We start from the raw sequence: 23,306 nt of genomic DNA on the forward strand, positions 1-23,306 counted from the left end.
GGCAGGAACTGTCTAAGTGAGACACGACTCATGGCCATTGATTTCAAATGCTGGAGATACTGGTAAATACTGAAACAGCTTTGCTGCTTCTCGGGCAGAAACTCAGAGGGTGTTACAGTGAACATAAAATAAGTCTGAGAACGAGTATCCATTTAGATAGAAACACTTGATAAAGAAACGCCCCAGGCTCACTCAGATCACCAGCAACGGTCTGGTTTACACTCAGGTAGCCTGTGTCTGCCGCCCACCTGGGCCAGGGCTACGTGCCCGTCAGGCGGCTTCTCTTCGCGGACGGGCTTCCTTCCTCTCCCGCCTCTGTTACTCCACACAGCACTTGGCTGTTCTCCAGGTAGTACTGATATTTTACCATTTAATGATGGTGCCTCTCACCTAAGACCACGCGCTGTTGTTGACTCAGAAATATCTAGAATTTCCTGACTTTCAGATGATCATGTCACCGGAATACACGTGGGGGCGTGAGGGAAGCAGGTGTCTGTACAGAGATACACGGAGCCCCTCATGGACAGGCCTGGTAGAGGGGACGCAGCTTACGGGCCACCAGGCTGGTCCAGGCCTGCCAGCACTGCCTCTGCAGGAACTTTCCTCTGTAAATCAGACACAGCTCCCTCCAAGGAGACTGGGGCAGGGTCTAACCAGCGGGGACCTCCGCCATCTCTACCCACGTCCGTGCCTGCCGGGGGCGGTGGCCTCCAGTCCTACGGTGACCCAGGGGCCCCTCCACTCCCAGATGCCATGGGGGTGATGACAGACTTCACTGCAGCTCAGTCTAGGTCGGGGAGGGGGGCTAAAAGAAGCTCGTTTTGGGTTGAAGCTCTGAAATCCAGAAAAAGAAGAGCGGTGTTCCGGCGGCAACCGTGGCCTACGGGGAGGCGGGGAAGTACGGTCTCTGGGAAGGGTGTGGAACAGCAGTTGAAACTGGCCTGGACCTGCATACTCACTCTGGCCACCCCTCAAAGGTGGAGACGGTGAACAGGGCCATCATAGCTGCCAGGACATTGTCAAAGTCAAACTTGCTGTTCTCCCAGCTGCGGGGCTGGATGATGGGGTGGTCCACCTCCCCGTCCTTGTATGTGATGTAGTTCCCCCTGAGGAAGGGAGAAAGGGCTCATTCTGGGGTCTCCCATCTCCCCTCAACCTACCCACCAGTGCCTCCTGGCTTGGGGGGGTGGGATGAAACTGGCTAAGCTTAAACCCATAGTTCTAGCCACTGGGAAGATGTCAGGGGTAGAATATTCAGGAACGGATGATCTTACGTGTTACGTCAATAGGACCAGACAACCCGTGGGTAAAAGTGCAGCCACCACTGCTGACAGAGGAAGAACGGGCCACCCCTCCTCTCAGGGCAAGTCACCAACCGCCTGGAGTCAACCAGCCTGGTTGCCCCCGGCCGCACTCACTTGCATTCGGCCTCCGTCTGTTTGGAACTGTCCGAACAGGTGTACAGCTTGCCCTGGAAGGTGGAAGAGCAAAGTGACTGGAGACGCGCCTTAATCGAGGGACCAGACAAGAACTGGTTAGTGATCATCTCCGTAGCCAGCTCTGCGCTGGGGTCTCGGGACAAAAGCGTAAGGAGAGCAGAGCCCAGACGGGAAGTCAGGACTCAGAGCAGTCGGTGCACAAACACGCCCTGGGCCGCAGGCACCCGACCGAAGGGAAGCCCAGACGACGAAGCTGGGCCCACAAGGCAGGTCTGGTGAGGGAGGGGGGACGGGGCAGGGCTAGGGGCTGAGTTCGGTGGTGGAGGTCAGGGCACGACGACACGGTGGGGGGAGAGCTTCAGGTGGAGAAGAGCGGAAAGAGAAGGGCTGAGGCAGAGAAGGGCAGGAACCGGGGACCCGGCCTCCCCGTCGCCGAGGGCCCGCCAGGAGCAGGGCCAGGACCCAGACAAACCGGGGCTCTGCGGCGACCTGGGGGGACTCGGTGCTGTGGTCACAGGGAGCCCCGCGGGCTTAGGTGGGGGACTCACACGGAGGGGTCAGGGGATAGCAGTCCCTCTGCCGTTCTCTACGAGGAAGGGCCGGGGCTGAGAGGGCCAGGTGGTGATGGAGCAGCACCTGCCTCCGCGCTGGTCTCCCCGGGCTGGGGACTAGTCAGTCCTCCCCTGGTCTGGGAACTAGTTAGTCTTCCTCTGGTCGGGGAACTAGTCGTCCTCTGTTCTGGGAACTAGTCAGTCCTCCCCTGGTCTGGGAACTAGTCAGTCCTCCCCTGGTCTGGGAACTAGTCAGTCCTCCCCTGGTCTGGGAACTAGTTAGTCTTCCTCTGGTCGGGGAACTAGTCGTCCTCTGTTCTGGGAACTAGTCAGTCCTCCCCTGGTCTGGGAACTAGTCAGTCCTCCCCTGGTCTGGGAACTAGTTAGTCTTCCTCTGGTCGGGGAACTAGTCGTCCTCTGTTCTGGGAACTAGTCAGTCCTCCCCTGGTCTGGGAACTAGTCAGTCCTCCCCTGGTCTGGGAACTAGTTAGTCCTCCCCTGGTCTGGGAACTAGTTAGTCTTCCTCTGGTCGGGGAACTAGTCGTCCTCTGTTCTGGGAACTAGTCAGTCCTCCCCTGGTCTGGGAACTAGTCAGTCCTCCCCTGGTCTGGGAACTAGTTAGTCTTCCTCTGGTCGGGGAACTAGTCGTCCTCTGTTCTGGGAACTAGTCAGTCCTCCCCTGGTCTGGGAACTAGTCAGTCCTCCCCTGGTCTGGGAACTAGTCAGTCCTCCCCTGGTCTGGGAACTAGTTAGTCTTCCTCTGGTCGGGGAACTAGTCGTCCTCTGTTCTGGGAACTAGTCAGTCCTCCCCTGGTCTGGGAACTAGTCAGTCCTCCCCTGGTCTGGGAACTAGTTAGTCTTCCTCTGGTCGGGGAACTAGTCGTCCTCTGTTCTGGGAACTAGTCAGTCCTCCCCTGGTCTGGGAACTAGTCAGTCCTCCCCTGGTCTGGGAACTAGTTAGTCCTCCCCTGGTCTGGGAACTAGTTAGTCTTCCTCTGGTCGGGGAACTAGTCGTCCTCTGTTCTGGGAACTAGTCAGTCCTCCCCTGGTCTGGGAACTAGTCAGTCCTCCCCTGGTCTGGGAACTAGTTAGTCTTCCTCTGGTCGGGGAACTAGTCGTCCTCTGTTCTGGGAACTAGTCAGTCCTCCCCTGGTCTGGGGACTAGTCAGTCCTCCCCTGGTCTGGGAACTAGTCAGTCCTCCCCTGGTCTGGGAACTAGTTAGTCTTCCTCTGGTCGGGGAACTAGTCGTCCTCTGTTCTGGGAACTAGTCAGTCCTCCCCTGGTCTGGGAACTAGTCAGTCCTCCCCTGGTCTGGGAACTAGTTAGTCTTCCTCTGGTCGGGGAACTAGTCGTCCTCTGTTCTGGGAACTAGTCAGTCCTCCCCTGGTCTGGGGACTAGTCAGTCCTCCCCTGGTCTGGGAACTAGTTAGTCTTCCTCTGGTCGGGGAACTAGTCGTCCTCTGTTCTGGGAACTAGTCAGTCCTCCCCTGGTCTGGGGACTAGTCAGTCCTCCCCTGGTCTGGGAACTAGTCAGTCCTCCCCTGGTCTGGGAACTAGTTAGTCTTCCTCTGGTCGGGGAACTAGTCGTCCTCTGTTCTGGGAACTAGTCAGTCCTCCCCTGGTCTGGGAACTAGTCAGTCCTCCCCTGGTCTGGGAACTAGTTAGTCTTCCTCTGGTCGGGGAACTAGTCGTCCTCTGTTCTGGGAACTAGTCAGTCCTCCCCTGGTCTGGGGACTAGTCAGTCCTCCCCTGGTCTGGGAACTAGTCAGTCCTCCCCTGGTCTGGGAACTAGTTAGTCTTCCTCTGGTCGGGGAACTAGTCGTCCTCTGTTCTGGGAACTAGTCAGTCCTCCCCTGGTCTGGGGACTAGTCAGTCCTCCCCTGGTCTGGGAACTAGTCAGTCCTCCCCTGGTCTGGGAACTAGTTAGTCTTCCTCTGGTCGGGGAACTAGTCGTCCTCTGTTCTGGGAACTAGTCAGTCCTCCCCTGGTCTGGGAACTAGTCAGTCCTCCCCTGGTCTGGGAACTAGTTAGTCTTCCTCTGGTCGGGGAACTAGTCGTCCTCTGTTCTGGGAACTAGTCAGTCCTCCCCTGGTCTGGGGACTAGTCAGTCCTCCCCTGGTCTGGGAACTAGTCAGTCCTCCCCTGGTCTGGGAACTAGTTAGTCTTCCTCTGGTCGGGGAACTAGTCGTCCTCTGTTCTGGGAACTAGTCAGTCCTCCCCTGGTCTGGGAACTAGTCAGTCCTCCCCTGGTCTGGGAACTAGTTAGTCTTCCTCTGGTCGGGGAACTAGTCGTCCTCTGTTCTGGGAACTAGTCAGTCCTCCCCTGGTCTGGGGACTAGTCAGTCCTCCCCTGGTCTGGGAACTAGTTAGTCTTCCTCTGGTCGGGGAACTAGTCGTCCTCTGTTCTGGGAACTAGTCAGTCCTCCCCTGGTCTGGGGACTAGTCAGTCCTCCCCTGGTCTGGGAACTAGTCAGTCCTCCCCTGGTCTGGGAACTAGTTAGTCTTCCTCTGGTCGGGGAACTAGTCGTCCTCTGTTCTGGGAACTAGTCAGTCCTCCCCTGGTCTGGGAACTAGTCAGTCCTCCCCTGGTCTGGGAACTAGTTAGTCTTCCTCTGGTCGGGGAACTAGTCGTCCTCTGTTCTGGGAACTAGTCAGTCCTCCCCTGGTCTGGGGACTAGTCAGTCCTCCCCTGGTCTGGGAACTAGTCAGTCCTCCCCTGGTCTGGGAACTAGTTAGTCTTCCTCTGGTCGGGGAACTAGTCGTCCTCTGTTCTGGGAACTAGTCAGTCCTCCCCTGGTCTGGGAACTAGTCAGTCCTCCCCTGGTCTGGGAACTAGTCAGTCCTCCCCTGGTCTGGGAACTAGTTAGTCTTCCTCTGGTCGGGGAACTAGTCGTCCTCTGTTCTGGGAACTAGTCAGTCCTCCCCTGGTCTGGGAACTAGTCAGTCCTCCCCTGGTCTGGGAACTAGTCAGTCCTCCCCTGGTCTGGGAACTAGTTAGTCTTCCTCTGGTCGGGGAACTAGTCGTCCTCTGTTCTGGGAACTAGTCAGTCCTCCCCTGGTCTGGGAACTAGTCAGTCCTCCCCTGGTCTGGGAACTAGTCAGTCCTCCCCTGGTCTGGGAACTAGTTAGTCTTCCTCTGGTCGGGGAACTAGTCGTCCTCTGTTCTGGGAACTAGTCAGTCCTCCCCTGGTCTGGGAACTAGTCAGTCCTCCCCTGGTCTGGGAACTAGTTAGTCTTCCTCTGGTCGGGGAACTAGTCGTCCTCTGTTCTGGGAACTAGTCAGTCCTCCCCTGGTCTGGGAACTAGTCAGTCCTCCCCTGGTCTGGGAACTAGTTAGTCCTCCCCTGGTCTGGGAACTAGTTAGTCTTCCTCTGGTCGGGGAACTAGTCGTCCTCTGTTCTGGGAACTAGTCAGTCCTCCCCTGGTCTGGGAACTAGTCAGTCCTCCCCTGGTCTGGGAACTAGTTAGTCTTCCTCTGGTCGGGGAACTAGTCGTCCTCTGTTCTGGGAACTAGTCAGTCCTCCCCTGGTCTGGGAACTAGTCAGTCCTCCCCTGGTCTGGGAACTAGTCAGTCCTCCCCTGGTCTGGGAACTAGTTAGTCTTCCTCTGGTCGGGGAACTAGTCGTCCTCTGTTCTGGGAACTAGTCAGTCCTCCCCTGGTCTGGGAACTAGTCAGTCCTCCCCTGGTCTGGGAACTAGTTAGTCTTCCTCTGGTCGGGGAACTAGTCGTCCTCTGTTCTGGGAACTAGTCAGTCCTCCCCTGGTCTGGGAACTAGTCAGTCCTCCCCTGGTCTGGGAACTAGTTAGTCCTCCCCTGGTCTGGGAACTAGTTAGTCTTCCTCTGGTCGGGGAACTAGTCGTCCTCTGTTCTGGGAACTAGTCAGTCCTCCCCTGGTCTGGGAACTAGTCAGTCCTCCCCTGGTCTGGGAACTAGTTAGTCTTCCTCTGGTCGGGGAACTAGTCGTCCTCTGTTCTGGGAACTAGTCAGTCCTCCCCTGGTCTGGGGACTAGTCAGTCCTCCCCTGGTCTGGGAACTAGTCAGTCCTCCCCTGGTCTGGGAACTAGTTAGTCTTCCTCTGGTCGGGGAACTAGTCGTCCTCTGTTCTGGGAACTAGTCAGTCCTCCCCTGGTCTGGGAACTAGTCAGTCCTCCCCTGGTCTGGGAACTAGTTAGTCTTCCTCTGGTCGGGGAACTAGTCGTCCTCTGTTCTGGGAACTAGTCAGTCCTCCCCTGGTCTGGGGACTAGTCAGTCCTCCCCTGGTCTGGGAACTAGTTAGTCTTCCTCTGGTCGGGGAACTAGTCGTCCTCTGTTCTGGGAACTAGTCAGTCCTCCCCTGGTCTGGGGACTAGTCAGTCCTCCCCTGGTCTGGGAACTAGTCAGTCCTCCCCTGGTCTGGGAACTAGTTAGTCTTCCTCTGGTCGGGGAACTAGTCGTCCTCTGTTCTGGGAACTAGTCAGTCCTCCCCTGGTCTGGGAACTAGTCAGTCCTCCCCTGGTCTGGGAACTAGTTAGTCTTCCTCTGGTCGGGGAACTAGTCGTCCTCTGTTCTGGGAACTAGTCAGTCCTCCCCTGGTCTGGGGACTAGTCAGTCCTCCCCTGGTCTGGGAACTAGTCAGTCCTCCCCTGGTCTGGGAACTAGTTAGTCTTCCTCTGGTCGGGGAACTAGTCGTCCTCTGTTCTGGGAACTAGTCAGTCCTCCCCTGGTCTGGGGACTAGTCAGTCCTCCCCTGGTCTGGGAACTAGTCAGTCCTCCCCTGGTCTGGGAACTAGTTAGTCTTCCTCTGGTCGGGGAACTAGTCGTCCTCTGTTCTGGGAACTAGTCAGTCCTCCCCTGGTCTGGGAACTAGTCAGTCCTCCCCTGGTCTGGGAACTAGTTAGTCTTCCTCTGGTCGGGGAACTAGTCGTCCTCTGTTCTGGGAACTAGTCAGTCCTCCCCTGGTCTGGGGACTAGTCAGTCCTCCCCTGGTCTGGGAACTAGTCAGTCCTCCCCTGGTCTGGGAACTAGTTAGTCTTCCTCTGGTCGGGGAACTAGTCGTCCTCTGTTCTGGGAACTAGTCAGTCCTCCCCTGGTCTGGGAACTAGTCAGTCCTCCCCTGGTCTGGGAACTAGTTAGTCTTCCTCTGGTCGGGGAACTAGTCGTCCTCTGTTCTGGGAACTAGTCAGTCCTCCCCTGGTCTGGGGACTAGTCAGTCCTCCCCTGGTCTGGGAACTAGTTAGTCTTCCTCTGGTCGGGGAACTAGTCGTCCTCTGTTCTGGGAACTAGTCAGTCCTCCCCTGGTCTGGGGACTAGTCAGTCCTCCCCTGGTCTGGGAACTAGTCAGTCCTCCCCTGGTCTGGGAACTAGTTAGTCTTCCTCTGGTCGGGGAACTAGTCGTCCTCTGTTCTGGGAACTAGTCAGTCCTCCCCTGGTCTGGGAACTAGTCAGTCCTCCCCTGGTCTGGGAACTAGTTAGTCTTCCTCTGGTCGGGGAACTAGTCGTCCTCTGTTCTGGGAACTAGTCAGTCCTCCCCTGGTCTGGGGACTAGTCAGTCCTCCCCTGGTCTGGGAACTAGTCAGTCCTCCCCTGGTCTGGGAACTAGTTAGTCTTCCTCTGGTCGGGGAACTAGTCGTCCTCTGTTCTGGGAACTAGTCAGTCCTCCCCTGGTCTGGGAACTAGTCAGTCCTCCCCTGGTCTGGGAACTAGTCAGTCCTCCCCTGGTCTGGGAACTAGTTAGTCTTCCTCTGGTCGGGGAACTAGTCGTCCTCTGTTCTGGGAACTAGTCAGTCCTCCCCTGGTCTGGAACTAGTCAGTCCTCCCCTGGTCTGGGAACTAGTCAGTCCTCCCCTGGTCTGGGAACTAGTTAGTCTTCCTCTGGTCGGGGAACTAGTCGTCCTCTGTTCTGGGAACTAGTCAGTCCTCGCCTGGTCTGGGAACTAGTCAGTCCTCCCCTGGTCTGGGAACTAGTCAGTCCTCCCCTGGTCTGGGAACTAGTTAGTCTTCCTCTGGTCGGGGAACTAGTCGTCCTCTGTTCTGGGAACTAGTCAGTCCTCCCCTGGTCTGGGGACTAGTCAGTCCTCCCCTGGTCTGGGAACTAGTCAGTCCTCCCCTGGTCTGGGAACTAGTTAGTCTTCCTCTGGTCGGGGAACTAGTCGTCCTCTGTTCTGGGAACTAGTCAGTCCTCCCCTGGTCTGGGAACTAGTCAGTCCTCCCTGGTCTGGGAACTAGTCAGTCCTCCCTGGTCTGGGAACTAGTCAGTCCTCCCCTGGTCTGGGAACTAGTTAGTCTTCCTCTGGTCGGGGAACTAGTCGTCCTCTGTTCTGGGAACTAGTCAGTCCTCCCCTGGTCTGGGAACTAGTCAGTCCTCCCCTGGTCTGGGAACTAGTTAGTCTTCCTCTGGTCGGGGAACTAGTCGTCCTCTGTTCTGGGAACTAGTCAGTCCTCCCCTGGTCTGGGAACTAGTCAGTCCTCCCCTGGTCTGGGAACTAGTTAGTCCTCCCCTGGTCTGGGAACTAGTTAGTCTTCCTCTGGTCGGGGAACTAGTCGTCCTCTGTTCTGGGAACTAGTCAGTCCTCCCCTGGTCTGGGAACTAGTCAGTCCTCCCCTGGTCTGGGAACTAGTTAGTCTTCCTCTGGTCGGGGAACTAGTCGTCCTCTGTTCTGGGAACTAGTCAGTCCTCCCCTGGTCTGGGGACTAGTCAGTCCTCCCCTGGTCTGGGAACTAGTCAGTCCTCCCCTGGTCTGGGAACTAGTTAGTCTTCCTCTGGTCGGGGAACTAGTCGTCCTCTGTTCTGGGAACTAGTCAGTCCTCCCCTGGTCTGGGAACTAGTTCAGTCCTCCCCTGGTCTGGGAACTAGTTAGTCTTCCTCTGGTCGGGGAACTAGTCGTCCTCTGTTCTGGGAACTAGTCAGTCCTCCCCTGGTCTGGGGACTAGTCAGTCCTCCCCTGGTCTGGGAACTAGTCAGTCCTCCCCTGGTCTGGGAACTAGTTAGTCTTCCTCTGGTCGGGGAACTAGTCGTCCTCTGTTCTGGGAACTAGTCAGTCCTCCCCTGGTCTGGGGACTAGTCAGTCCTCCCCTGGTCTGGGAACTAGTCAGTCCTCCCCTGGTCTGGGAACTAGTTAGTCTTCCTCTGGTCGGGGAACTAGTCGTCCTCTGTTCTGGGAACTAGTCAGTCCTCCCCTGGTCTGGGAACTAGTCAGTCCTCCCCTGGTCTGGGAACTAGTTAGTCTTCCTCTGGTCGGGGAACTAGTCGTCCTCTGTTCTGGGAACTAGTCAGTCCTCCCCTGGTCTGGGACTAGTCAGTCCTCCCCTGGTCTGGGAACTAGTCAGTCCTCCCCTGGTCTGGGAACTAGTTAGTCTTCCTCTGGTCGGGGAACTAGTCGTCCTCTGTTCTGGGAACTAGTCAGTCCTCCCCTGGTCTGGGAACTAGTCAGTCCTCCCCTGGTCTGGGAACTAGTCAGTCCTCCCCTGGTCTGGGAACTAGTTAGTCTTCCTCTGGTCGGGGAACTAGTCGTCCTCTGTTCTGGGAACTAGTCAGTCCTCCCCTGGTCTGGGAACTAGTCAGTCCTCCCCTGGTCTGGGAACTAGTTAGTCTTCCTCTGGTCGGGGAACTAGTCGTCCTCTGTTCTGGGAACTAGTCAGTCCTCCCCTGGTCTGGGGACTAGTCAGTCCTCCCCTGGTCTGGGAACTAGTCAGTCCTCCCCTGGTCTGGGAACTAGTTAGTCTTCCTCTGGTCTGGGAACTAGTCGTCCTCTGTTCTGGGAACTAGTCAGTCCTCCCTGTCTGGGAACTAGTCAGTCCTCCCCTGGTCTGGGAACTAGTCAGTCCTCCCCTGGTCTGGAACTAGTTAGTCTTCTCTGGTCGGGGAACTAGTCGTCAACTAGTCGTCCTCTGTTCTGGGAACTAGTCAGTCCTCCCCTGGTCTGGGAACTAGTCAGTCCTCCCCTGGTCTGGGAACTAGTTAGTCTTCCTCTGGTCGGGGAACTAGTCGTCCTCTGTTCTGGGAACTAGTCAGTCCTCCCCTGGGGTCTGGGGAACTAGTCAGTCCTCCCCTGGTCTGGGGAACTAGTTAGTCTTCCTCTGGTTCGGGGGAACTAGTCGTCCTCTGTTCTGGGAACTAGTCAGTCCTCCCCTGGTCTGGGAACTAGTTCAGTCCTCCCCCTGGTCTGGGAACTAGTCAGTCCTCCCCTGGTCTGGGAATCTGGGAACTAGTAGTCTTCCTCTGGTCGGGGAACTAGTCGTCCTCTGTTCTGGGAACTAGTCAGTCCCTCCCCTGGTCTGGGAACTAGTCAGTCCTCCCCTGGTCTGGGAACTAGTTAGTCTTCCTCTGGTCTGGGAACTAGTCGTCCTCTGTTCTGGGAACTAGTCAGTCCTCCCCTGGTCTGGGAACTAGTCAGTCCTCCCCTGGTCTGGGAACTAGTCAGTCCTCCCCTGGTCTGGGAACTAGTTAGTCTTCCTCTGGTCGGGGAACTAGTCGTCCTCTGTTCTGGGAACTAGTCAGTCCTCCCCTGGTCTGGGAACTAGTCGTCCTCTGGTCTGGGAACTAGTCAGTCCTCCCTGGTCTGGGAACTAGTCAGTCCTCCCCTGGTCTGGGAACTAGTCAGTCCTCCCTGGTCTGGGACTAGTTAGTCTTCCTCTGGTCGGGAACTAGTCGTCCTCTGTTCTGGGAACTAGTCAGTCCTCCCCTGGTCTGGGGAACTAGTCAGTCCTCCCCTGGTCTGGGAACTAGTCAGTCCTCCCTGGTCTGGGAAGGTAGTCGTCCTCTGGTCTGGGAACTAGTCGTCCTCTGTTCTGGGAACTAGTCAGTCCTCCCCTGGTCTGGGAACTAGTCAGTCCTCCCCTGGTCTGGGAACTAGTCAGTCCTCCCCTGGTCTGGGAACTAGTTAGTCTTCCTCTGGTCGGGGAACTAGTCGTCCTCTGTTCTGGGAACTAGTCAGTCCTCCCCTGGTCTGGGAACTAGTCAGTCCTCCCCTGGTCTGGGAACTAGTTAGTCTTCCTCTGGTCGGGGAACTAGTCGTCCTCTGTTTCTGGGAAACTAGTCAGTCCTCCCCTGGTCTGGGGACTAGTCAGTCCTCCCCTGGTCTGGGAACTAGTCAGTCCTCCCCTGGTCTGGGAACTAGTTAGTCTTCCTCTGGTCGGGAACTAGTCGTCCTCTGTTCTGGGAACTAGTCAGTCTCCCCTGGTCTGGGAACTAGTCGTCCTCTGTTCTGGGAACTAGTCAGTCCTCCCCTGGTCTGGGAACTAGTCAGTCCTCCCCTGGTCTGGGAACTAGTCAGTCCTCCCCTGGTCTGGGAACTAGTTAGTCTTCCTCTGGTCGGGGAACTAGTCGTCCTCTGTTCTGGGAACTAGTCAGTCCTCCCCTGGTCTGGGAACTAGTCAGTCCTCCCCTGGTCTGGGAACTAGTTAGTCTTCCTCTGGTCTGGGAACTAGTCGTCCTCTGTTCTGGGAACTAGTCAGTCCTCCCCTGGTCTGGGGACTAGTCAGTCCTCCCCTGGTCTGGGAACTAGTCAGTCCTCCCCTGGTCTGGGAACTAGTTAGTCTTCCTCTGGTCGGGGAACTAGTCGTCCTCTGTTCTGGGAACTAGTCAGTCCTCCCCTGGTGTGGGGACTAGTCAGTCCTCCCCTGGTCTGGGAACTAGTCAGTCCTCCCTGGTCTGGGAACTAGTTAGTCTTCCTCTGGTCGGGGAACTAGTCGTCCTCTGTTCTGGGAACTAGTCAGTCCTCCCCTGGTCTGGGAACTAGTCAGTCCTCCCCTGGTCTGGGAACTAGTTAGTCTTCCTCTGGTCGGGGAACTAGTCGTCCTCTGTTCTGGGAACTAGTCAGTCCTCCCCTGGTCTGGGGACTAGTCAGTCCTCCCCTGGTCTGGGAACTAGTCAGTCCTCCCCTGGTCTGGGAACTAGTTAGTCTTCCTCTGGTCGGGGAACTAGTCGTCCTCTGTTCTGGGAACTAGTCAGTCCTCCCCTGGTCTGGGAACTAGTCGTCCTCTGTTCTGGGAACTAGTCAGTCCTCCCCTGGTCTGGGAACTAGTCAGTCCTCCCTGGTCTGGGAACTAGTTAGTCCTCCCCTGGTCTGGGAACTAGTTAGTCTTCCTCTGGTCGGGGAACTAGTCGTCCTCTGTTCTGGGGAACTAGTCAGTCCTCCCCTGGTCTGGGAACTAGTCAGTCCTCCCCTGGTCTGGGAACTAGTCAGTCTTCCTCTGGTCTGGGAACTAGTCGTCCTCTGTTCTGGGAACTAGTCAGTCCTCCCCTGGTCTGGGAACTAGTCAGTCCTCCCCTGGTCTGGGAACTAGTCAGTCCTCCCCTGGTCTGGGAACTAGTTAGTCTTCCTCTGGTCGGGGAACTAGTCGTCCTCTGTTCTGGGAACTAGTCAGTCCTCCCCTGGTCTGGGAACTAGTCAGTCCTCCCCTGGTCTGGGAACTAGTTAGTCTTCCTCTGGTCGGGGAACTAGTCGTCCTCTGTTCTGGGAACTAGTCAGTCCTCCCCTGGTCTGGGGACTAGTCAGTCCTCCCCTGGTCTGGGAACTAGTCAGTCCTCCCCTGGTCTGGGAACTAGTTAGTCTTCCTCTGGTCGGGGAACTAGTCGTCTCTGTTCTGGGAACTAGTCAGTCCTCCCCTGGTCTGGGAACTAGTCGTCCTCTGTTCTGGGAACTAGTCAGTCCTCCCCTGGTCTGGGAACTAGTCAGTCCTCCCCTGGTCTGGGAACTAGTTAGTCCTCCCCTGGTCTGGGAACTAGTTAGTCTTCCTCTGGTCGGGGAACTAGTCGTCCTCTGTTCTGGGAACTAGTCAGTCCTCCCCTGGTCTGGGAACTAGTCAGTCCTCCCCTGGTCTGGGAACTAGTCAGTCTTCCTCTGGTCTGGGAACTAGTCGTCCTCTGTTCTGGGAACTAGTCAGTCCTCCCCTGGTCTGGGGACTAGTCAGTCCCTCCCCTGGTCTGGGAACTAGTCAGTCCTCCCCTGGTCTGGGAACTAGTTAGTCTTCCTCTGGTCGGGGAACTAGTCGTCCTCTGTTCTGGGAACTAGTCAGTCCTCCCCTGGTCTGGGGACTAGTCAGTCCTCCCCTGGTCTGGGAACTAGTTAGTCTTCCTCTGGTCTGGGAACTAGTCGTCCTCTGTTCTGGGAACTAGTCAGTCCTCCCCTGGTCTGGGAACTAGTCAGTCCTCCCTGGTCTGGGAACTAGTCAGTCTTCCTCTGGTCTGGGAACTAGTCGTCCTCTGTTCTGGGAACTAGTCAGTCCTCCCCTGGTCTGGGAACTAGTCAGTCCTCCCCTGGTCTGGGAACTAGTCGTCCTCTGTTCTGGGAACTAGTCAGTCCTCCCCTGGTCTGGGAACTAGTCAGTCCTCCCCTGGTCTGGGAACTAGTTAGTCCTCCCCTGGTCTGGGAACTAGTTAGTCTTCCTCTGGTCGGGGAACTAGTCGTCCTCTGTTCTGGGAACTAGTCAGTCCTCCCCTGGTCTGGGAACTAGTCAGTCCTCCCCTGGTCTGGGAACTAGTCAGTCTTCCTCTGGTCTGGGAACTAGTCGTCCTCTGTTCTGGGAACTAGTCAGTCCTCCCCTGGTCTGGGAACTAGTCAGTCCTCCCCTGGTCTGGGAACTAGTCAGTCCTCCCCTGGTCTGGGAACTAGTTAGTCTTCCTCTGGTCGGGGAACTAGTCGTCCTCTGTTCTGGGAACTAGTCAGTCCTCCCCTGGTCTGGGGACTAGTCAGTCCTCCCCTGGTCTGGGAACTAGTCAGTCCTCCCTGGTCTGGGAACTAGTTAGTCTTCCTCTGGTCGGGGAACTAGTCGTTCTCTGTTCTGGGAACTAGTCAGTCCTCCTGGTCTGGGAACTAGTCGTCCTCTGTTCTGGGAACTAGTCAGTCCTCCCCTGGTCTGGGACTAGTCAGTCCTCCCCTGGTCTGGGAACTAGTCAGTCCTCCCCTGGTCTGGGAACTAGTTAGTCTTCCTCTGGTCGGGAACTAGTCGTCCTCTGTTCTGGGAACTAGTCAGTCCTCCCCTGGTCTGGGAACTAGTCAGTCCTCCCCTGGTCTGGGAACTAGTTAGTCTTCCTCTGGTCTGGGAACTAGTCGTCCTCTGTTTCTGGGAACTAGTCAGTCCTCCCTGGTCTGGGACTAGTCAGTCCTCCCCTGGTCTGGGAACTAGTCAGTCCTCCCCTGGTCTGGGAACTAGTTAGTCTTCCTCTGGTCGGGGAACTAGTCGTCCTCTGTTCTGGGAACTAGTCAGTCCCTCCCCTGGTCTGGGGACTAGTCAGTCCTCCCCTGGTCTGGGAACTAGTCAGTCCTCCCCTGGTCTGGGACTAGTCGTCTCTGGTCTGGGAACTAGTCAGTCCTCCCCTGGTCTGGGAACTAGTCAGTCCTCCCCTGGTCTGGGAACTAGTCAGTCTTCCTCTGGTCTGGGAACTAGTCGTCCTCTGTTCTGGGAACTAGTCAGTCCTCCCTGGTCTGGGAACTAGTCAGTCCTCCCCTGGTCTGGGAACTAGTTAGTCTTCCTCTGGTCTGGGAACTAGTCGTCCTCTGTTCTGGGAACTAGTCAGTCCTCCCCTGGTCTGGGGACTAGTCAGTCCTCCCCTGGTCTGGGAACTAGTCAGTCCTCCCTGGTCTGGGAACTAGTTAGTCTTCCTCTGGTCGGGGAACTAGTCGTCCTCTGTTCTGGGAACTAGTCAGTCCTCCCCTGGTCTGGGAACTAGTCAGTCCTCCCCTGGTCTGGGAACTAGTTAGTCCTCCCCTGGTCTGGGAACTAGTTAGTCTTCCTCTGGTCGGGGAACTAGTCGTCCTCTGTTCTGGGAACTAGTCAGTCCTCCCCTGGTCTGGGGACTAGTCAGTCCTCCCCTGGTCTGGGAACTAGTCAGTCCTCCCCTGGTCTGGGAACTATTAGTCTTCCTCTGGTCGGGGAACTAGTCGTCCTCTGTTCTGGGAACTAGTCAGTCCTCCCCTGGTCTGGGAACTAGTCGTCCTCTGTTCTGGGAACTAGTCAGTCCTCCCCTGGTCTGGGAACTAGTCAGTCCTCCCTGGTCTGGGAACTAGTCAGTCCTCCCCTGGTCTGGGAACTAGTAGTCTTCCTCTGGTCTGGGAACTAGTCGTCCTCTGTTCTGGGAACTAGTCAGTCCTCCCCTGGTCTGGGACTAGTCAGTCCTCCCCTGGTCTGGGAACTAGTCAGTCCTCCCCTGGTCTGGGAACTAGTTAGTCTTCCTCTGGTCGGGGAACTAGTCGTCCTCTGTTCTGGGAACTAGTCAGTCCTCCCCTGGTCTGGGACTAGTCAGTCCTCCCCTGGTCTGGAACTAGTAGTCCTCCCCTGGTCTGGGAACTAGTTAGTCTTCCTCTGGTCTGGGAACTAGTCGTCCTCTGTTCTGGGAACTAGTCAGTCCTCCCCTGGTCTGGGGACTAGTCAGTCCTCTCCTGGTCTGGGAAACTAGTCAGTCCTCCCCTGGTCTGGGAACTAGTTAGTCTTCCTCTGGTCGGGGAACTAGTCGTCCTCTGTTCTGGGAACTAGTCAGTCCTCCCCTGGTCTGGGACTAGTCAGTCCTCCCTGGTCTGGGAACTAGTCAGTCCTCCCCTGGTCTGGGAACTAGTTAGTCTTCCTCTGGTCGGGGAACTAGTCGTCCTCTGTTCTGGGAACTAGTCAGTCCTCCCCTGGTCTGGGAACTAGTCAGTCCTCCCCTGGTCTGGGAACTAGTCAGTCTTCCTCTGGTCTGGGAACTAGTCGTCCTCTGTTCTGGGAACTAGTCAGTCCTCCCCTGGTCTGGGAACTAGTCAGTCCTCCCCTGGTCTGGGAACTAGTCAGTCCTCCCCTGGTCTGGGAACTAGTTAGTCTTCCTCTGGTCGGGGAACTAGTCGTCCTCTGTTCTGGGAACTAGTCAGTCCTCCCCTGGTCTGGGGACTAGTCAGTCCTCCCCTGGTCTGGGAACTAGTCAGTCCTCCCCTGGTCTGGGAACCTAGTTAGTCTTCCTCTGGTCTGGGGAACTAGTCGTCCTCTGTTCTGGGAACTAGTCAGTCCTCCCCTGGTCTGGGAACTAGTCGTCCTCTGTTCTGGGGAACTAGTCAGTCCTCCCTGTCTGGAACTAGTCAGTCCTCCCCTGGTCTGGGAACTAGTTAGTCCTCCCCTGGTCTGGGAACTAGTTAGTCTTCCTCTGGTCGGGGAACTAGTCGTCCTCTGTTCTGGGGAACTAGTCAGTCCTCCCCCTGGTCTGGGAACTAGTCCAGTCCTCCCCTGGTCTGGGAACTAGTCAGTCTTCCTCTGGTCTGGGAACTAGTCGTCCTCTGTTCTGGGAACTAGTCAGTCCTCCCCTGGTCTGGGAACTAGTCAGTCCTCCCCTGGTCTGGGAACTAGTCAGTCCTCCCCTGGTCTGGGAACTAGTTAGTCTTCCTCTGGTCGGGGAACTAGTCGTCCTCTGTTCTGGGAACTAGTCAGTCCTCCCCCTGGTCTGGGGACTAGTCAGTCCTCCCCTGGTCTGGGAAACTAGATTAGTCTTCCTCTGGTCTGGGAACTAGTCGTCCTCTGTTTCTGGGAACTAGTCAGTCCTCCCCTGGGTCTGGGAACTAGTCAGTCCTCCCCTGGTCTGGGAACTAGTCAGTCTTCCCTGGTCTGGGAACTAGTTAGTCTCTCTGGTCTGGGAACTAGTCGTCCTCTGGTTCTGGGAACTAGTCAGTCCTCCCCTGGTCTGGGAACTAGTCAGTCCTCCCCTGGTCTGGGAACTAGTTAGTCTTCCTCTGGTCTGGGAACTAGTCGTCCTCTGTTCTGGGAACTAGTCAGTCCTCCCCTGGTCTGGGGAACTAGTCAGTCCTCCCCTGGTCTGGGAACTAGTCAGTCCTCCCCTGGTCTGGGAACTAGTTAGTCTTCCTCTGGTCGGGGAACTAGTCGTCCTCTGTTCTGGGAACTAGTCAGTCCTCCCCTGGTCTGGGAACTAGTAGTCCTCCCCTGGTCTGGGAACTAGTTAGTCCTCCCCTGGTCTGGGAACTAGTTAGTCTTCCAGCTGGTCTGGGAACTAGTCGTCCTCCTGGTCTGGGAACTAGTCAGTCCTCCCCCTGGTCTGGGAACTAGTCAGTCCTCCCCTGGTCCTGGGAACTAGTTAGTCTTCCTCTGGTCGGGGAACTAGTCGTCCTCTGTTCTGGGAACTAGTCAGTCCTCCCCTGGTCTGGGAACTAGTCAGTCCTCCCCTGGTCTGGGAACCTAGTTAGTCCTTCCTCTGGTCTGGGAACTAGTCGTCCTCTGTTCGGGGAACTAGTCAGGTCTCCCCTGGTCTGGGGACTAGTTAGGTCCTCCCCTGGTCTGGGAACTAGTCAGTCCTCCCCTGGTCTGGGAACTAGGTTAGTCTTCCTCTGGCGGGGAACTAGTCGTCCTCTGTTCTGGGACTATGTCATCTGGTTGGGGACTAGTCAGACCCCTGGTCTGGGAACTAGTCAGTCCTCCCCTGGTCTGGGAACTAGTTAGTCCTCCCCTGGCTGGGAACAGTTAGTCTTCCTCTGGTCGGGGACTAGTCGTCTCTGTTCTGGTAACTAGTCAGTCCTCCCTGGTCTGGGGACTAGTCAGTCCTCTCCTGGTCTGGAACTAGTCAGTCCTCCCCTGGGTCTGGGAACTAGGTTAGTCTTCCTCTGGTCGGGGAACAGGGGAACTAGTCGTCCTCTGTTCTGGGAACTAGTCAGTCCTCCCCTGGTCTGGGAACTAGTCAGTCCTCCCCTGGTCTGGGAACTAGTCAGTCCTCCCCTGGTCTGGGAACTAGTTAGTCTTCCTCTGGTCGGGGAACTAGTCGTCCTCTGTTCTGGGAACTAGTCAGTCCTCCCCTGGTCTGGGAACTAGTCAGTCCTCCCCTGGTCTGGGAACTAGTTAGTCTTCCTCTGGTCTGGGAACTAGTCGTCCTCTGTTCTGGGAACTAGTCAGTCCTCCCCTGGTCTGGGGACTAGTCAGTCCTCCCCTGGCCTGGGAACTAGTCAGTCCTCCCCTGGTCTGGGAACTAGTTAGTCTTCCTCTGGTCGGGGAACTAGTCGTCCTCTGTTCTGGGAACTAGTCAGTCCTCCCCTGGTCTGGGAACTAGTCAGTCCTCCCCTGGTCTGGGAACTAGTTAGTCTTCCTCTGGTCGGGGAACTAGTCGTCCTCTGTTCTGGGAACTAGTCAGTCCTCCCCTGGTCTGGGAACTAGTCAGTCCTCCCCTGGTCTGGGAACTAGTTAGTCTTCCTCTGGTCGGGGAACTAGTCGTCCTCTGTTCTGGGAACTAGTCAGTCCTCCCCTGGTCTGGGAACTAGTCAGTCCTCCCCTGGTCTGGGAACTAGTTAGTCTTCCTCTGGTCTGGGAACTAGTCGTCCTCTGTTCTGGGAACTAGTCAGTCCTCCCCTGGTCTGGGAACTAGTTAGTCCTCCCCTGGTCTGGGAACTAGTCAGTCCTCCCCTGGTCTGGGAACTAGTTAGTCTTCCTCTGGTCGGGGAACTAGTCGTCCTCTGTTCTGGGAACTAGTCAGTCCTCCCCTGGTCTGGGGACTAGTCAGTCCTCCCCTGGTCTGGGAACTAGTCAGTCCTCCCCTGGTCTGGGAACTAGTCAGTCTTCCTCTGGTCTGGGAACTAGTCAGTCCTCCCCTGGTCTGGGAACTAGTCAGTCCTCCCCTGGTCTGGGAACTAGTTAGTCTTCCTCTGGTCTGGGAACTAGTCGCCCTCTGTTCTGGGAACTAGTCAGTCCTCCCCTGGTCTGGGAACTAGTCAGTCCTCCCCTGGTCTGGGAACTAGTTAGTCTTCCTCTGGTCTGGGAACTAGTCGTCCTCTGTTCTGGGAACTAGTTAGTCCTCCCCTGGTCTGGGAACTAGTTAGTCCTCCCCTGGTCTGGGAACTAGTCAGTCCTCCCCTGGTCTGGGAACTAGTTAGTCTTCCTCTGGTCGGGGAACTAGTCGTCCTCTGTTCTGGGAACTAGTCAGTCCTCCCCTGGTCTGGGAACTAGTCAGTCCTCCCCTGGTCTGGGAACTAGTTAGTCTTCCTCTGGTCTGGGAACTAGTCGTCCTCTGTTCTGGGAACTAGTCAGTCCTCCCCTGGTCTGGGAACTAGTCAGTCCTCCCCTGGTCTGGGAACTAGTTAGTCTTCCTCTGGTCGGGGAACTAGTCGTCCTCTGTTCTGGGAACTAGTCAGTCCTCCCCTGGTCTGGGAACTAGTCAGTCCTCCCCTGGTCTGGGAACTAGTCAGTCTTCCTCTGGTCTGGGAACTAGTCAGTCCTCCCCTGGTCTGGGAACTAGTCAGTCCTCCCCTGGTCTGGGAACTAGTTAGTCTTCCTCTGGTCTGGGAACTAGTCGTCCTCTGTTCTGGGAACTAGTCAGTCCTCCCCTGGTCTGGGAACTAGTCAGTCCTCCCCTGGTCTGGGAACTAGTTAGTCTTCCTCTGGTCTGGGAACTAGTCGTCCTCTGTTCTGGGAACTAGTTAGTCCTCCCCTGGTCTGGGAACTAGTCAGTCCTCCCCTGGTCTGGGAACTAGTCAGTCCTCCCCTGGTCTGGGAACTAGTTAGTCTTCCTCTGGTCTGGGAACTAGTCATCCTCTGTTCTGGGAACTAGTCAGTCCTCCCCTGGTCTGGGAACTAGTTAGTCCTCCCCCGGTCTGGGAACTAGTTAGTCTTCCTCTGGTCTGGGAACTAGTCGTCCTCTGTTCTGGGAACTAGTCAGTCCTCCCCTGGTCTGGGAACTAGTCAGTCCTCCCCTGGTCTGGGAACTAGTCAGTCTTCCTCTGGTCTGGGAACTAGTCAGTCCTCCCCTGGTCTGGGAACTAGTCAGTCCTCCCCTGGTCTGGGAACTAGTCAGTCCTCCGCTGGTCTGGGAACTAGTCAGTCCTCCCCTGGTCTGGGAACTAGTTACTCTTCCTTTGGTCGGGGAACTAGTCGTCCTCTGTTCTGGGAACTAGTCAGTCCTCCCCTGGTCTGGGAACTAGTCAGTCCTCCCCTGGTCTGGGAACTAGTCAGTCCTCCCCTGGTCTGGGAACTAGTCAGTCTTCCTCTGGTCTGGGAACTAGTCAGTCCTCCCCTGGTCTGGGAACTAGTCAGTCCTCCCCTGGTCTGGGAACTAGTCAGTCCTCCCCTGGTCTGGGAACTAGTTAGTCTTCCTCTGGTCTGGGAACTAGTCAGTCCTCCCCTGGTCTGGGAACTAGTCAGTCCTCCCCTGGTCTGGGAACTAGTCAGTCTTCCTCTGGTCTGGGAACTAGTCAGTCCTCCCCTGGTCTGGGAACTAGTCAGTCCTCCCCTGGTCTGGGAACTAGTTAGTCTTCCTCTGGTCTGGGAACTAGTCGTCCTCTGTTCTGGGAACTAGTTAGTCCTCCCCTGGTCTGGGAACTAGTCAGTCCTCCCCTGGTCTGGGAACTAGTCAGTCCTCCCCTGGTCTGGGAACTAGTTAGTCTTCCTCTGGTCTGGGAACTAGTCATCCTCTGTTCTGGGAACTAGTCAGTCCTCCCCTGGTCTGGGAACTAGTTAGTCCTCCCCCGGTCTGGGAACTAGTTAGTCTTCCTCTGGTCTGGGAACTAGTCGTCCTCTGTTCTGGGAACTAGTCAGTCCTCCCCTGGTCTGGGAACTAGTCAGTCCTCCCCTGGTCTGGGAACTAGTCAGTCCTCCCCTGGTCTGGGAACTAGTCAGTCTTCCTCTGGTCTGGGAACTAGTCAGTCCTCCCCTGGTCTGGGAACTAGTCAGTCCTCCCCTGGTCTGGGAACTAGTCAGTCCTCCGCTGGTCTGGGAACTAGTCAGTCCTCCCCTGGTCTGGGAACTAGTTACTCTTCCTTTGGTCGGGGAACTAGTCGTCCTCTGTTCTGGGAACTAGTCAGTCCTCCCCTGGTCTGGGAACTAGTCAGTCCTCCCCTGGTCTGGGAACTAGTCAGTCCTCCCCTGGTCTGGGAACTAGTCAGTCTTCCTCTGGTCTGGGAACTAGTCAGTCCTCCCCTGGTCTGGGAACTAGTCAGTCCTCCCCTGGTCTGGGAACTAGTCAGTCCTCCCCTGGTCTGGGAACTAGTTAGTCTTCCTCTGGTCTGGGAACTAGTCGTCCTCTGTTCTGGGAACTAGTCAGTTCTCCCCTGGTCTGGTAACTAGTCAGTCCTCCCCTGGTCTGGGAATTAGTCAGTCCTCCCCTGGTCTGGGAACTAGTTAGTCTTCCTCTGGTCTGGGAACTAGTCGTCCTCTGTTCTGGGAACTAGTCAGTCCTCCCCTGGTCTGGGAACTAGTCAGTCCTCCCCTGGTCTGGGAACTAGTTAGTCTTCCTCTGGTCGGGGAACTAGTCAGTCCTCCCCTGGTCTCGGAACTAGTTAGTCTTCCTCTGGTCTGGGAACTAGTCGTCCTCTGTTCTGGGAACTAGTTAGTCCTCCCCTGGTCTGGGAACTAGTCAGTCCTCCCCTGGTCTGGGAACTAGTCAGTCCTCCCCTGGTCTGGGAACTAGTTAGTCTTCCTCTGGTCTGGGAACTAGTCATCCTCTGTTCTGGGAACTAGTCAGTCCTCCCCTGGTCTGGGAACTAGTTAGTCCTCCCCTGGTCTGGGAACTAGTTAGTCTTCCTCTGGTCTGGGAACTAGTCGTCCTCTGTTCTGGGAACTAGTCAGTCCTCCCCTGGTCTGGGAACTAGTCAGTCCTCCCCTGGTCTGGGAACTAGTCAGTCCTCCCCTGGTCTGGGAACTAGTCAGTCTTCCTCTGTTCTGGGAACTAGTCAGTCCTCCCCTGGTCTGGGAACTAGTCAGTCCTCCCCTGGTCTGGGAACTAGTCAGTCCTCCCCTGGTCTGGGAACTAGTTAGTCTTCCTCTGGTCGGGGAACTAGTCGTCCTCTGTTCTGGGAACTAGTCAGTCCTCCCCTGGTCTGGGAACTAGTCAGTCCTCCCCTGGTCTGGGAACTAGTTAGTCTTCCTCTGGTCTGGGAACTAGTCGTCCTCTGTTCTGGGAACTAGTCAGTCCTCCCCTGGTCTGGGAACTAGTCAGTCCTCCCCTGGTCTGGGAACTAGTCAGTCCTCCCCTGGTCTGGGAACTAGTTAGTCTTCCTCTGGTCGGGGAACTAGTCGTCCTCTGTTCTGGGAACTAGTCAGTCCTCCCCTGGTCTGGGAACTAGTTAGTCTTCCTCTGGTCTGGGAACTAGTCGTCCTCTGTTCTGGGAACTAGTCAGTCCTCCCCTGGTCTGGGAACTAGTCAGTCCTCCCCTGGTCTGGGAACTAGTCAGTCCTCCCCTGGTCTGGGAACTAGTTAGTCTTCCTCTGGTCTGGGAACTAGTCATCCTCTGTTCTGGGAACTAGTCAGTCCTCCCCTGGTCTGGGAACTAGTCAGTCCTCCCCTGGTCTGGGAACTAGTTAGTCTTCCTCTGGTCTGGGAACTAGTCGTCCTCTGTTCTGGGAACTAGTCAGTCCTCCCCTTGTCTGGGAACTAGTCAGTCCGCCCCTGGTCTGGGAACTAGTCAGTCCTCCCCTGGTCTGGGAACTAGTTAGTCTTCCTCTGGTCGGGGAACTAGTCGTCCTCTGTTCTGGGAACTAGTCAGTCCTCCCCTGGTCTGGGAACTAGTTAGTCCTCCCCTGGTCTGGGAACTAGTTAGTCCTCCCCTGGTCTGGGAACTAGTTAGTCTTCCTCTGGTCTGGGAACTAGTCGTCCTCTGTTCTGGGAACTAGTTAGTTCTCCCCTGGTCTGGGAACTAGTTAGTCCTCCCCTGGTCTGGGAACTAGTCAGTCCTCCCCTGGTCTGGGAACTAGTTAGTCTTCCTCTGGTCGGGGAACTAGTCATCCTCTGTTCTGGGAACTAGTTAGTTCTCCCCTGGTCTGGGAACTAGTTAGTCCTCCCCTGGTCTGGGAACTAGTCCTCCCCTGTTCTGGGAACTAGTTAGTCCTCCCCTGGTCTGGGAACTAGTTAGTCCTCCCGTGGTCTGGGAACTAGTTAGTCTTCCTCTGGTCTGGGAACTAGTCGTGCTCTGTTCTGGGAACTAGTTAGTCCTCCCCTGGTCTGGGAACTAGTTAGTCCTCCCCTGGTCTGGGAACTAGTTAGTCTTCCTCTGGTCTGGGAACTAGTCCTCCCCTGTTCTGGGAACTAGTTAGGCCTCCCCTGTTCTGGGAACTAGTCCTCCTCTGGTCTGGGAACTAGTTAATCTTCCTCCGGCCTGGGAACTAGCCCTCCTCGGGTCTGGGAACCAGTTAGTCCTCCCCTGGTCTGGGAACTAGTCCTCCTCTGTTCTGGGAACCAGTTAGTCTTCCTCTGTTCTGGGAACTAGTTAGTCTTCCTCTGGTCTGGGAACTAGTCGTCCTCTGTTCTGGGAACTAGTTAGTCCTCCCCTGGTCTGGGAACTAGTCCTCCTCTGTTCTGGGAACCAGTTAGTCTTCCTCTGTTCTGGGAACTAGTTAGTCTTCCTCTGGTCTGGGAACTAGTCGTCCTCTGTTCTGGGAACTAGTTAGTC

The 23,306-nt window shown here is 56.3% G+C and overlaps 1 protein-coding gene across 1 annotated transcript in view; it reads right to left on the reverse strand.

Annotated features, from left to right (window-relative positions):
• Positions 1 to 23,306, reverse strand: part of CACNA1C (calcium voltage-gated channel subunit alpha1 C) — a 447,611-nt gene that overhangs the window by 68,346 nt on the left and 355,959 nt on the right. Inside the window, 2 exon segments of the mRNA XM_068562083.1 lie at positions 960 to 1,106; positions 1,419 to 1,471. Of these exon segments, the coding sequence (XP_068418184.1) occupies positions 960 to 1,106; positions 1,419 to 1,471 (200 nt within the window).

This window comes from Eschrichtius robustus, chromosome 13, assembly GCF_028021215.1.
Source record: "Eschrichtius robustus isolate mEscRob2 chromosome 13, mEscRob2.pri, whole genome shotgun sequence".
Classification (NCBI taxonomy): Eukaryota; Metazoa; Chordata; class Mammalia; order Artiodactyla; family Eschrichtiidae; genus Eschrichtius; species Eschrichtius robustus.